The following is a 12,368-nucleotide window of genomic DNA, read 5'->3' on the forward strand; positions in this document are numbered from 1 at the left end:
CACCTGTGGCTTATGTCACCCCAGGCTTCTTTTCTATCAGTGTGTGTGCCAGCGGTTGCCCTACATGGATACTATGTTATCAGCTTGACACCATGTCACTTGACTCCTGACACAGGCATGTTCCCTTAGGTCATGCACATTAAACTGCCTTTCATATTTCATTTTTTTGGTTTATTTTTGAGATAGCATTTCTCTGTGGCTTTGGAGGATGTCCTGGAACTAGCTCGTGTAGACCACGGTGGTTTTGAACTCACAGAGATCTGTCTGACTTTGCCTCGTGAGTGCTGGGATTAAAGGCATGCGCCACCAATGCCCGGCTCATATTTCATTTTTAAAATTAGTTTTTAGTGTTTGTTTTTTTTTGAGATAGGGTTACTCTATGTAGCCCCCTAGTGTCCTGCATCTTACTATGTAGGCCAGGCTGACCTCAAACTCAGATCTGCCTCCTGACTGCTGAGATTAAAGGTTTGTTTGGGAATTTCATATAGTGTGTTTTGATCAAACCCATTCCCTATTCCTGTTCTTCCAATTCTTCCCCACTTTTCTTTCCCAACTTTGATTCTCTCTCTGTGTCTCTGTCTCTGTCTCTGTCTCTCTCTCTGTCTCTCTCTCTCTCTCTCTCTCTCTCTCTCTCTCACACACACACACACACACACACACACACACACACACACCCTACTGAGTCCATGTAATGCAGTCTGTTATGTGCATGGGTGTAGGATCATCTACTGGAGTACAGACAGCCCGTTGGAGATTACATCTCTGAAGCAAACTGACTTCCCTCCCCTGCAGCCACCAATCACCAATAGTTCCTCAGGCAGGGGCGGAACTTCATGACCCCCCCCCCCCCCCCCCCCCCCGCCACACACACGCACACACTTCTTCAGTGCTGGGATGTTTGGATGGCTTGATCTCATCCATGTAGCTACAGCCACTGAGAGTTTCTGGGTGCTGCAGCCTTTCAGAAAATAGTACTTTGCTACAGGTGTGCACTGTCTCTGTCTCTGACCATCATTCTAACCCTTCATACAAGATGATCACAGTGTGTGTGTGTGTGTGTGTGTGTGTGTGTGTGTGTGTGTGTGTGAGAGAGAGAGAGAGAGAGAGAGAGAGAGAGAGAGAGAGAGACAGACAGACAGACAGACAGACAGAGACAGAGAGACAGACAGAGACAGAGAGAGACAGAGACAGAGAGACAGAGACAGAGAGAGAGAGACAGAGTCAGATGTCCCATTTAGAGCTAAGCACCTCGAAGATTCTTACTTCCTGCACATTGACAAGTTGCTAGTCTCTGGACTACAGTATTAGTTGCCATGTACTGTATACACAAGTTTCTCTGATGATGGTTGAGAGACACACTGATCTATGGGTATAAAGATAAGAACTTAGGGGGCAGTTATTACCATGTCCATTTAGTAGAATAGAATAGGTTCTCCCTTATTGCCTATGATCTAGCCAGCCATATGTTTTGGGCTTAGTTAATGGTACCAGGCATGGTCTTGTGGAATGGGCTTTAAATCCAGTCATCCATGCCTATTGTACCAGCCAGCTTATCTTGCCAGGCTAGTCATTCCGTGGTTTGCAGAGGGTTCAAGTGTACTTCCAGTAGAATACTAAGAAATGTGGACTCTGCACTGTGAAATAAATTATAATAGCAGATTTTGAGCATCTGATCTATAAATAGAAGTGGTTTATTTGTCTTAAAATACTTCTCCCAGAAATTTTAAGTGTGTTTAGTTAGAATTTATGCTTGGGAGTGGTTTTCCTTTCCCTTTTAAATCTTATTGAAGACAGTGTTTCTGAGAAGCATAAACAGCACCAGGGAGAGGTAGAGGAATGTGGCTGAGTGATTTGTTTTTGGAATCTGAGAGCTCCTTTGTTCTGCCTGTGATGGTGTTTTTTCTCTGCATTTAACAGCATGCAAAACCACACCTCATTGTCTTAAAGAATGCCTGAGTTTTTATGACTAAGATGAGGAAAATCATATAGAAAGAAAGTAAAATATTCCATGTATGTCATGTGATGTGTCAGGAAATTGTGGAGTTTTTTTTGTTTGTTTTTTTCCTTTCCTTTCAATTCCTTCCTGTCATTCTGCCCCTGTGTCTCTTTGGTGGGAGAAAATGGCTCTGATGGTCATCACTGGGAGTTCACCATATGTGGGCTCGGTCCTGGGTAATGAGGAACCTATAAGTATTGGATCCTCAGTTATTGGGTTCTTCTGCGGATGCACTAAGTCGAATCAGACCAAATTAATAAATCTGGATTTAATAAACAGCAAAGCAAATCATAGTGAAGCAACTCCTGGGTGACTCCTAAGAAAGCAGGAGGTAGAACATGGCCTGGTGCCCAGGTCTGAGCCTGTAGGTGGTTTTGAGCAGTTCCCAGGGCGGAGCTTTCTGAGGGGCGGGGTCTGCAGGGGTAGGGTCTGGAATGGGAGGAGTGGGGAGCTTCCCAACAGGAACTACTTACTAAGACTCTATTTTTTAGTAGGTTTGAGGAGACTGTTAGCGTTCTAGGGAAGTGGCTACCTATTTATTCTGCTAGCTTTCCATCACTCTAACAAAACATTCGAGATAATTAATACATAAAGAGAAAGGTTTATTCCGCTCACAGTCTTGGAGGCTCCAGCCTATGGTCCACTTGGCTGTCTGTGCTTTGAAGCTGTGACAAGTCAGGAGTGCCTGTGGAGCACAACTCCCTGCCTCATCACAAGCTACAAGGCAGAGAAGAAAAGAAAGGACCAGAGTTTCACATCTCACTTTCTTTGTCCCAATGACCTAAGGGGTACCCATTCAGACACCCTATCTCCTAAAGGCCGACTGGGTCACTAATGCTGAAGAGAAAGCTCCTCCCTGGGAACTGCTCAAGACCACCTACAGGCTCAGACCTGGGCGCCAGGCATGTTCTACCTCCTGCCTTCTTAGGAGTCACCCAGGAGTTGCTTCACTATGTCTGCTGCTACAGCAGACAGTGGGAGGCTCATGGGAACATTGCTATTTACTATGCAGTTTACAGGTTATCAATAATTGTAGGAGAAGGGGAAAGGAAGAAGCAGTTTTTATGCTGGCAATTCCCCTTTGCTCTTAGTAAATGTGAGAGCAAAATGTACCTACTCATAAGCTGCCCCAGCTACAATGACGACCTGTGAGATTCCTGTGGCCACTGCCAGGGAGCTCTGCAGGTGTGCAGTAACCCTGCTGATCCAGGCTCAGCGTCCTAGAGCAGCCTGGCTCCCTGTGGTTTTGCACTCTCCTAGCAGCAGACTTCCTGGGCCTTTTCTCTTTAGTAATTGCCAGCACCAGTCTTGTTCTGTCCCTGAGGATAAACACGTAGGCCCTTTTTATTTTGAGATTTTTGCTGCTAAGCAAAAATAGCAATAGGAAATCAGAAATGTCTCAGACCCAATTCCTTTTTGGAAGCCCCTGGGGACATGGTTTTTATTTCCGACGTTGGGTTTGCCTTTCCTTCAGACTTCTTGCTTGTCTCTCCCATTCAAGACAGCTTGTTTTCAGGTAGGCCCCTTCAAGACTCACTGAGTGTCCCTGAGCAAATGGTCCTTCATTCACTTGTCAGTCTGAGAGTTTCTAGCTCTGTGTTCAGGGCATTTCCCTTTCCTTAGCAACACAAGGGACACTTTCTCATGTGGTGTGAAGGAGTATTATTTTGGGATAAGGTTTCACTTTGTAGCTCAAGCTAGCCGGGAACCTGCTATGGAGCCCATGCTGGCCTCAGCTTGTGATCCTTCTGCCTGTGATCACCTCCTATGTCACATCAGACTCCTCCAGCATACAATCTACATTGAGCTGTCCCCCATGTTCAGCTCAAATCAGAGCTATTCCAGACAGTTGCAAGGTGGAATTTATTCAAATGGGAATTCACTGACATCATTTGCCAGGAAGGGTCATTTGATGAGAAAAGTCTAATGATGGGTTGGGACCTGCTGCTGCTAGCCTCAGGCAAATGCCACACTGGCTTGTTTTCTCTGAGTTGACTTCAGATGATGTGTTTTGCTTTTGGAAAACAATATCCCAGACATGAAATAAGAAACGATGAGTCACATAATAAATATAATACCAGGCTTGTGCCATTGGCTACTTTTAGAGTATTATATTTTAGCACTAACTTAATTATCTGTTTGCTACAAAAGTTGGCAGCCTCGGCTTTCCTCCCCAATGTAAACAAAATAATATTGTTTAATTCCTTTGCTATTTATTGCTATAGTAGTAGAAACACACACACACACACACACACACAAACACACACACACACACACACACACACACACACACACACACACGATGCTAACTTTTATGCAATTTTAGAACGGAAAGGTTTCAAGGAAGTCCCCCTCCCACCCCATTTTTTTTCTTTCCCGTTTTCCCTTGAAAGAAATGAAAATGAAATGTTCATTTGGGAAGTAAGCTCCTCCCCTATGAGGAAGAAAAGTATTGTGAAGAATTTCAGAGAAAAGTCTTTTCTCAGCCCTGATCTGCCGCTTACCCCATCCAGGGCCAGTGTTCATCTCTGGCTGCCCAGGATCTTGGTCTCCAGCCTGCTAAGCATCAGCTGAACTTGGGTGCTGGCCGCTGTTTGCTGTGTGCAGTACATTCCCTTCTGGAGACAAATGGGAATCAGAGGTTTGCCTGATGAGCGTCAAGTCTGAGCCAAAGGTGCAGGGTACTCTGAGTGGCATGTGTCACACAGCCTGGGGTGCTGGGTGTCCTTCCCACATAAGAGGCTCTCCTCTTGGCCCATGAGGCTGCCTCTCCCACTGGCCCAGTGAGGTGCATTGTGAATAGCATCCTTTGTTAAAGGAAGACACAAAGCCCTCTAAGTCTTGAGCTGAGGAGAGTTCTGGAAGGCAAGACCTCACTCACTGAACACTTGTCCTCCTGGAGTTTTCTGCTCCTGCTCATTCACCATCTCCAGCTGCTGGAACATCTAAAACATTGGCCAGATAAGCACAAAACCTCAGACCTTCCTATAGTCCGTAGCATCACTGAAAGAGGCCAGATGGCTAAGGAACACTAAAGGATGACGAATACATGCTGTGTAAAAGCAGCAGGCAGTGAAGGGTAGAGTTCTGTACCTGAGCTTGTTGAAGGAGGCTGGGAAATCTGAGGCAAATCTGGAGGACATAATGACTTCATTTTATAAAGTGACACTTTCTGAGAGTCCTCAGGCAGGCAGTAAATCCACATGGCTAATCTATCACACTGCAGCCTGCTTTGTCTTAGCAGAGTTTTATAAATTTCATTCTTAGTTATATCCTTTTGGACTGTGTCCTCATATCCGGGGGTGCCTCACAAAGCCCATGCTGTGTGGACTACAAGGTAAGCATGCCAGAGTTTAGCAGAGTCTTAGCAGAGTTTTATAAATGCCAGAGTCTTAGCAGAGTTTTATAAATTTCATTCTTAGTTATATCCTTTTGGACTGTGTCCTCATATCCGGGGGTGCCTCACAAAGCCCATGCTGTGTGGACTACAAGGTAAGCATGCCAGGTTAACTCCTTTTCCAGGCCTGCTCAGAATAGCATTATGAGAGCACGTAAAAGACAGTTAATGTTTCTTCAGTGTGGGCATGTATGTGTGTATGGACATGTGTGTATTGTACATGTGTGTGTGGAGGCCAGAAGACAGTTCTTCCTCAGGCCCCATCAAGTTTTAAAAATTCACTTCCCCCCATAAAGATGACCAAATACAAAAATCTTAATGTTCTCCTCTCCCTCTGCTTTTGAGAGGGAAATATCCCATTGGCCTTTTGTTTTCTAATAGCAACGGTGTTTAGTCCTAGTTCAGGAGCATGGAAGGACTGGAGAGACAGTTTTTGGTTGCTTGAAGCAGACTTGCAGTTTATTAAAAGAGATTTTAATATAGATTTTAAACAGGAAGATGAAGCAGAGGAGAGATGCCCAGGACCAGTTCACGACTTAGGCAAGAGTACAGATGTGGGCTCGGTAAAGGAGAGAGAGAGTTCGTAAATGATAAGCGTCACATAGATTTTAATTATGTGGGTGAAGAGAGAGAGAGAGAGTGAGTCATGGTGGGCGTGCTCATGGAAAGAATAGGACACACTCAAGTGTGGAACAGGCTTCCCAAGGGAGAGTCTCAATTAAGTGTCTTAGCACTAACCATATATTCTATTTTGGTAACTCTCAAGTTATATCTCAAGGGTTGCTAAGAAACAATATTCTCCTCTCTGTCTTTTATTTTTAGATAGGGTCTCACTAGATAGCCCTGGATGGCCTGGGAACTTGCTATGAAGAAATTGTTGTGGAAATAATTGTGGGCCATTGTCTTGTTCCTGATGAAAATGTTCAGATGGAAGATGTACTCTCTGTACTCTCTGGAGTTCAGGTCTTAAGACAAACACTGTATCTTAAGTGTTGACTTGGTACCACGTGGGAATGAAAAATACACAGGGCTTGTAAAGCAGCCGTTGAACCAGATCAGTGACTTGCAGGACTGCCTAAAGCTTTTGAAATTTCCATAGGAAGAAAAGTTTGTCTCATAGGCAAAGGAAAGGAGAGGATAGAATAAGTTGGTTGACCAGTATTCCTGGGAGAACTTTGCCGAAGATGTCTAGAAGGATATACTGTGGTCCTAAGAAAAGAGGTGGTAGAAGGGTCATGTCAAGGGAGGTTTGAAGAATTCTGTGTTTGGACTGCTAATGGTTATGAAACTAAACTTGCTGTTATCTAGAGCATTGGATGATTTGAAAGCTGAGATTCAAAGAGTGCAACAAGAAAAAGGACACGTTGAAGGACCCATAAAGACAGATTTTGGGGAGTTCCTTTACAACCTTTACCTGGCTATCATATGATTTTATATTTACATGTATTATAGGCAGAGGAAAAAAAATCAGTCAAATCAGGTCTGGGGATATATTACTGTAACACCAGCTACTCAGGAGGCTGAGTCAGGAGGATCACAAGTTCAAGGCCAGTCAGCGCAGCTTAAGTGAGACCCTGACTGAAAGCAATATAGGGCTGGGGCATAGCTAGCAGAGCCACGTTCAGGTTGGCAGTATCCTGGGCTCTCTGACTCCTTGGAATGGATAGCTTGAGGCAGCTCCAGCGGCAGCTCATGGCAGGTGGACCGCCCACATCGGTAGCCTTAGGCCGGATGGGACTTGTCTGGATGTGGCCATCATCTGTCTGGGTGAGCTCACACCTTCAAAGTCACCGCCCAGGTGACTGCCAAGACACCAGTCCTGCTGTAGTTATGCCTTCTCTCCAGCCCACCACCTAAAGCCTTGACCCAATACTACACATTTTCAAGTCTCTTCTAAGGTTTTCAAGTCTGGCAGATATTTCCTATTTAGAACCTGGCCTCGCCACGCCCCCGGAAACACTTCTTTCAAAAACTTGCTTCTTCTATGGGAACATTTTCTTAGGGTTTCGTTTCCCCAAGAGGAGCTATATTATTGTTGTTGTTATAATTATTAAGCATGGCTCTCTGCCCTCTTTCGAAGTGGCCAGGAAAGGCATGAACATAATTTGGGCTGAAGGTTGAGGTCACCATCTGCTAGCTACTCCGCCCCGGGGTCTGCTCGTCCCTGGACAGCCTTGCCCTCCCTCCCTCCAACGCCCCTCCCAACCCCCCCGGCTGTTCAGACTAGGTGGGCTCTTGGAGGTGTCTGCACCTGCGGCCCCTCCATCCCTCCTAGGCTTAGGAGGAGTGCGACACCGCTGCCTTGTTTCTTGTTTCTGTCCTCCGGAGCTGGCTCTGGCTCGGGGACTCAGACCGCCCTGCCAGCTCAGGCTGATGCCGGGATTGGGTACCGAGGCACCGCCTCCGTCTCTGCGCGCCCGCGCGCTCGCTCCCGCCCTCCTCCCCTCCCAGCCCGCTCGCTCCGGTCTCAGCCGTTTGGGCTCCGCACTGCAGATGTCAACCGGTCTCCCAGAGCTCTGCTGCTCCCGCAGTGAGTCTCTCTGATCCTGTCGTCTCCGGGGTCCGGCTGCGCACTCGCCGCTCGCCCGGGAGCCTCGCGGGCTTGGACTCTCTGAGCCCTGCGTGACGGAGTCGTTCCGGAGCAGCAGCGAGGACCCGGGAGGCCGACGGCGCTCTCGGATGCGGCAGGACAAGCTGACCGGCTCCCTGCGTCGCGGCGGGCGATGCCTGAAGCGCCAGGGTGGCGGTGGCGGCGGCGTGGGCACCATCCTAAGCAATGTGCTCAAGAAGCGCAGCTGCATCTCCCGGACCGCGCCCCGGTTGCTGTGCACCTTGGAGCCGGGTGAGGCGCGGGCTGCGGATAGGCGCTGGGGGTGCAGGTGGGAGGGATGGGAGCAGATGCCGGCCTGGGTGCGTTCAGCCGCCACCAGGGCGAGGACAACCTGTCGCCCGGCAGAAGCCACCCCGCGGCCTGTGTGCTCGGCCTCCGTTCGGGGTGGTGAAGTGAGGAAGGCTGCCCCTTCCAGTCCAGGCTGCGTCACCTATTGTGCTTAGGCCTCCCTGGAAGTCAGACCTCCCAAGAGATGTGTGGGTTGGCCTTGACCCTGCGGGTCAGAGGGAAAGGCAGCGACTGCGAAGGACGATCGAGTGCATGTTTTCCCGAGAGTCCCTGTGGTGTGTTTGTGTTGGGGTTGGAGAGGGCGCACGAGCTCCTGCTGAATGTAGGTAATGGTCCAGGAGCCCGCCTGGCCTTGTAAGAGCAGGCCCTTCCTACCTTCACCTTGTATTTACACATCCCCGCTTCTCCAGGCTCTGCTTATCTCCGCACCAGCTCGGTCACCTGGCATCGTTGCTCAGGGTTTTAAGAGCCTAACCCTGGCACCGGCGCCTGGCCGCTGAGGGTTCTGGCAAGGGGTGGCCGCAGAGGGAGCAGTTCTATTTGCTCGCTGAGCTGGATCTCAGGGCGCTCACCTTTCCCTGGGGTTGCCCCAGCTGCCTCCAGGCAGTTTGTGGTCTCCACAGTACGCTCCTTTCCCACCTCCCCACCCCTTCTGGGACCTGCTGTCACCCAGCCACTTCAGATTGTCCCAGGCACTGAGTCCCAAAGGGTGGCATGCGTTGCTGTCTTTATGAACCTCGTGGTCTCTTTGTTTTTTTCTCCCCTACTGAAGTATCTAATTGCAAACAGTGTAGTATTTATTCACCGTCTTCTTTTACCTTTTTTTCCCTTTAAATCTCCTTCCCACGCTGAACAGTGTTTTGTATTTCTGAATCCGGAACAGCTGTGATTATCAGATGAAACGTAAACCTCCTCTCGTCTCGTTTCACTTAGAAGAAAAGAGCGTGAAAATGACCCGATTTGAGCCTTTGTATGCAGGCGGCGAATGATCAATTCCACTTAAAACCTGACTCAATTTTGAACAGGAGAAAATAGTTGTGGTTTTAACTAACTAGCCCCAGTTGGGTTTCAGCGCAGGAAAGCAATTGTTTAACTCCCAGCAAGTGGCCCCCAAAAGTCAGACCAGCATATTTGGCCAAAACATACTGGGAATTCAATGGTTTTAGGGCAGTGGCAAAGTCACCATAGGACTGAGTTTCCTGGTTTTGTGATAAAGCAAGAATTGTTAATTAAAAGCGCTTGCATTCAGCACCCCAAGCCTGGACAGCACCCCCTCTACAAAGTCCATTTCATTGGTTGGGACTGGAGGCATTCTTGGTACCACAATGGAGGCAGGGAGTCATTAAAACCATCTCTCAGAGATGAGAATCAGTGGGTAGTTGATATTCCCTTAGAGAAGAAAATCACCTATTCAGGTATAACACTGGTTTTGATTTTAAAGCTTTGAAATGTCAAGGTATCATTGGATGCCCAGGATTTTTGACTTAGGAGATCTAGGTCTCAATACACATATCCAGATCACTTGTACGGGGCTCCACATCATCACCAGTGAGAACAACAACATCACCTCTGCCTATCTGCTACAGTCATGGGCTTGGGCAAACCACATGTGTCTTTCTTGATTCTTGATTCCTTATGTATGCTTTTAAAAAGGCCACTTTATTATTTTTCAAGTCCTGAAGATTGTTCCTATCCATGCCAACCTCTAAGTGTTCCTACCCATGCCAATATCTAAGTGATGGAAGTTGAGAGGTTTTTAATGTGTGTAATCTACAGTCTATTTAGCAGCAACAATGTTATCATTTGGTTTTTCTGAATATTTATTGAGAATGTTTGATATTTCTTGGTCCTTGAACTTGTAAGCAATAGTCTTTTTTTTTTTTTTTAATTGTCTAAAGGGACTAGGGGGATGGCTTAACAACAAAGTGCTTGCTGTTCAAGCTTGTGTACCTGAGTTCGAATCCGGAGAACCTATGCAAACTCTGCATAATGCAAGTCTGTGGCCCCAGCATTGAGGGGTGGAGATGGGATAGATACACACCTTTGGAGTTTATTGATTAGCCTAGCAGCATGGTTGAGCTCCACAGCGAAAGACTATGAACCAAGATATAAGGTGGACAGCAATTGAGGAAGAAACCCAATATGCATGCTTACTTGCACACATGCACACACCAGTGGAACACTCACCTGAGTACACTCACACACACACACACACACACACACACACACACCACACACACACACACACAGAGAGAGAGAGAGAGAGAGAGAGAGAGAGAGAGAGAGAGAGAGAGAGAAATAGAGAGAGAGGGCAAGCGAGCTTAAAGCTGGGCATGATGATGGTGCCTGCCTATAATCCCAGGACTTAGAAGATGCAGGAAGTGAATACAAGGCAGACCTACACAGTGAGTTCCAGGACATTAAAGGTGAAATACTGAGACCCTGTCTTCAAAAATCAAACTATGTTATCAAATGATTTTGAAGTTATAGAAAAAGAATATATTCTATTTTCGGATTTGATTGTTGGTAATAGAAAATGAACAAGAATAAGAATATAGAATTTCTCTTCAATAACAACACATAATTCTATTACAGAATTGTGAATAAAGGCTAAATATAAGTAATAAAAATTTATTTTTTAATGTACTCTCCCACTTCTGTTTCATAGGTTTAGGATCTAAATTAAAGAAAATTAAAGTGGTGGATTACTTAGGATTAGCATTCAGTCCTATGTTTAGTTTATAGTCAGAATTTAATATATTCATCAATGAATAGGTATATCAAGCAGAATTAAAATATTTGGATGTCATCAAATGGAATTGTTATAGTAAATCATTCCATAAGCAGAAGGAGTTGTGGTAGGGTGTAGCTCAGTGAAAGGGCATGTAGTAGGCTACAGGTTCAATCCCCAGCATTGCCAAATCGAAGCTAGCAGAAAGAGGTACACGGATGGAGTACTATTAGGACTCTAGTTGAGAGTCTTGTACACCAGGCACTAGCTCTGTCTCACTGCTATATTCACAATGCCACAATGGTGTTTTATAGCTTTTCATGGTCTAGTGAAGTACCCCTGGCCCCGGTGTTGGAAATGGAACCCAAGATCTCACACATGCTAGACAGTCAAAAGACTGCCAAGTCTTAACTCCAGGCCTTGAAGTTTCTTTAGCTGTCTTAAGTCTATGTAAGTGTTGCAGAAAAACAAATTTTGTAAGTGGAGAATTCCCCCTTTGTGTTTTATAACTGCTAATTACCCGGCTGAGGAGCTTTACAGCCAGTTGTTGCAATAGAACTCTGGGGTAGAAGCAGCTATCCTCACTTCATCGATTAGGGAATTGAGGTCCAGACAGGCTAAGGAGTTTGAGTTTAGGACCCAGTTATTGGTTTTGTTTTTACATTACTCTAGGCATTTGTAGAAGCTACCATCAATGTTTCAAACTCCATTTTATAGTCTTAGATTATTTCTCTGTTATAGTTAATGTATTTTAATTTTAATGGAATTGACTGAAATTTAGTAAAAACACTTAAATTTTTTAACACAATTCAGTAGAGCCAAGTGTTGAATTTATTTATGACATAACTTTGTTATGATTTCTATAAATAACAACTACTTAATTTTCTTCTAGGAGTTGATACAAAATTGAAGTTCACACTTGAGCCATCTTTAGGACAAAATGGTTTTCAGCAGGTAACTCTGTCTTTGGCTTTTAAGACTTTAAAAAAATTTGGGGGTACCAGCAGGGCACATTGTCATACATTCTTAAAATGAAAATGTTCAAATATATTTTGATACCCAGGAGCTGTCATTTTTTTCAGTTTGTAATAAAGTAACTTTTTTTGAAGATTTTATTTATTATGCATACAACATTCTGCTTCCATGATGTCTGCACACCAGAAGAGGGCACCAGATCTCATAACGGATGGTTGTGAGCTACCATGTCATTGCTGGGAATTGAACTCAGGACCTCTGGAAGAGCTGTCAGTGCTCTTAACCTTTGAGCCATCTCTTCAGCCCTTTTAAAGCATAAGTAACCTAGGTTTATGCTTGCAATGAAAAATTTTGCATTTTTAAAATAAAG

The 12,368-nt window shown here is 45.6% G+C and overlaps 1 protein-coding gene across 3 annotated transcripts in view; it reads left to right on the forward strand.

Moving 5' to 3' along the window:
• Tbc1d30 (TBC1 domain family member 30) overlaps nucleotides 1-12,368 on the forward strand; it is a 70,083-nt gene that overhangs the window by 24,450 nt on the left and 33,265 nt on the right. For 2 of the 3 annotated variants that reach the window (XM_027392306.2, XM_035451995.1), the window contains exons 1-2: nucleotides 8,073-8,235; nucleotides 11,916-11,977. In XM_027392306.2, coding sequence (XP_027248107.1) covers nucleotides 8,073-8,235; nucleotides 11,916-11,977 — 225 coding nt within the window. Of the gene's footprint in view, nucleotides 1-8,072; nucleotides 8,236-11,915; nucleotides 11,978-12,368 lie in introns of those variants that run through there. The other variant, XM_027392304.2, reaches the window with a different exon arrangement.

Source organism: Cricetulus griseus (genome assembly GCF_003668045.3).
Source record: "Cricetulus griseus strain 17A/GY chromosome 1 unlocalized genomic scaffold, alternate assembly CriGri-PICRH-1.0 chr1_0, whole genome shotgun sequence".
In the NCBI taxonomy this organism is placed as follows: Eukaryota; Metazoa; Chordata; class Mammalia; order Rodentia; family Cricetidae; genus Cricetulus; species Cricetulus griseus.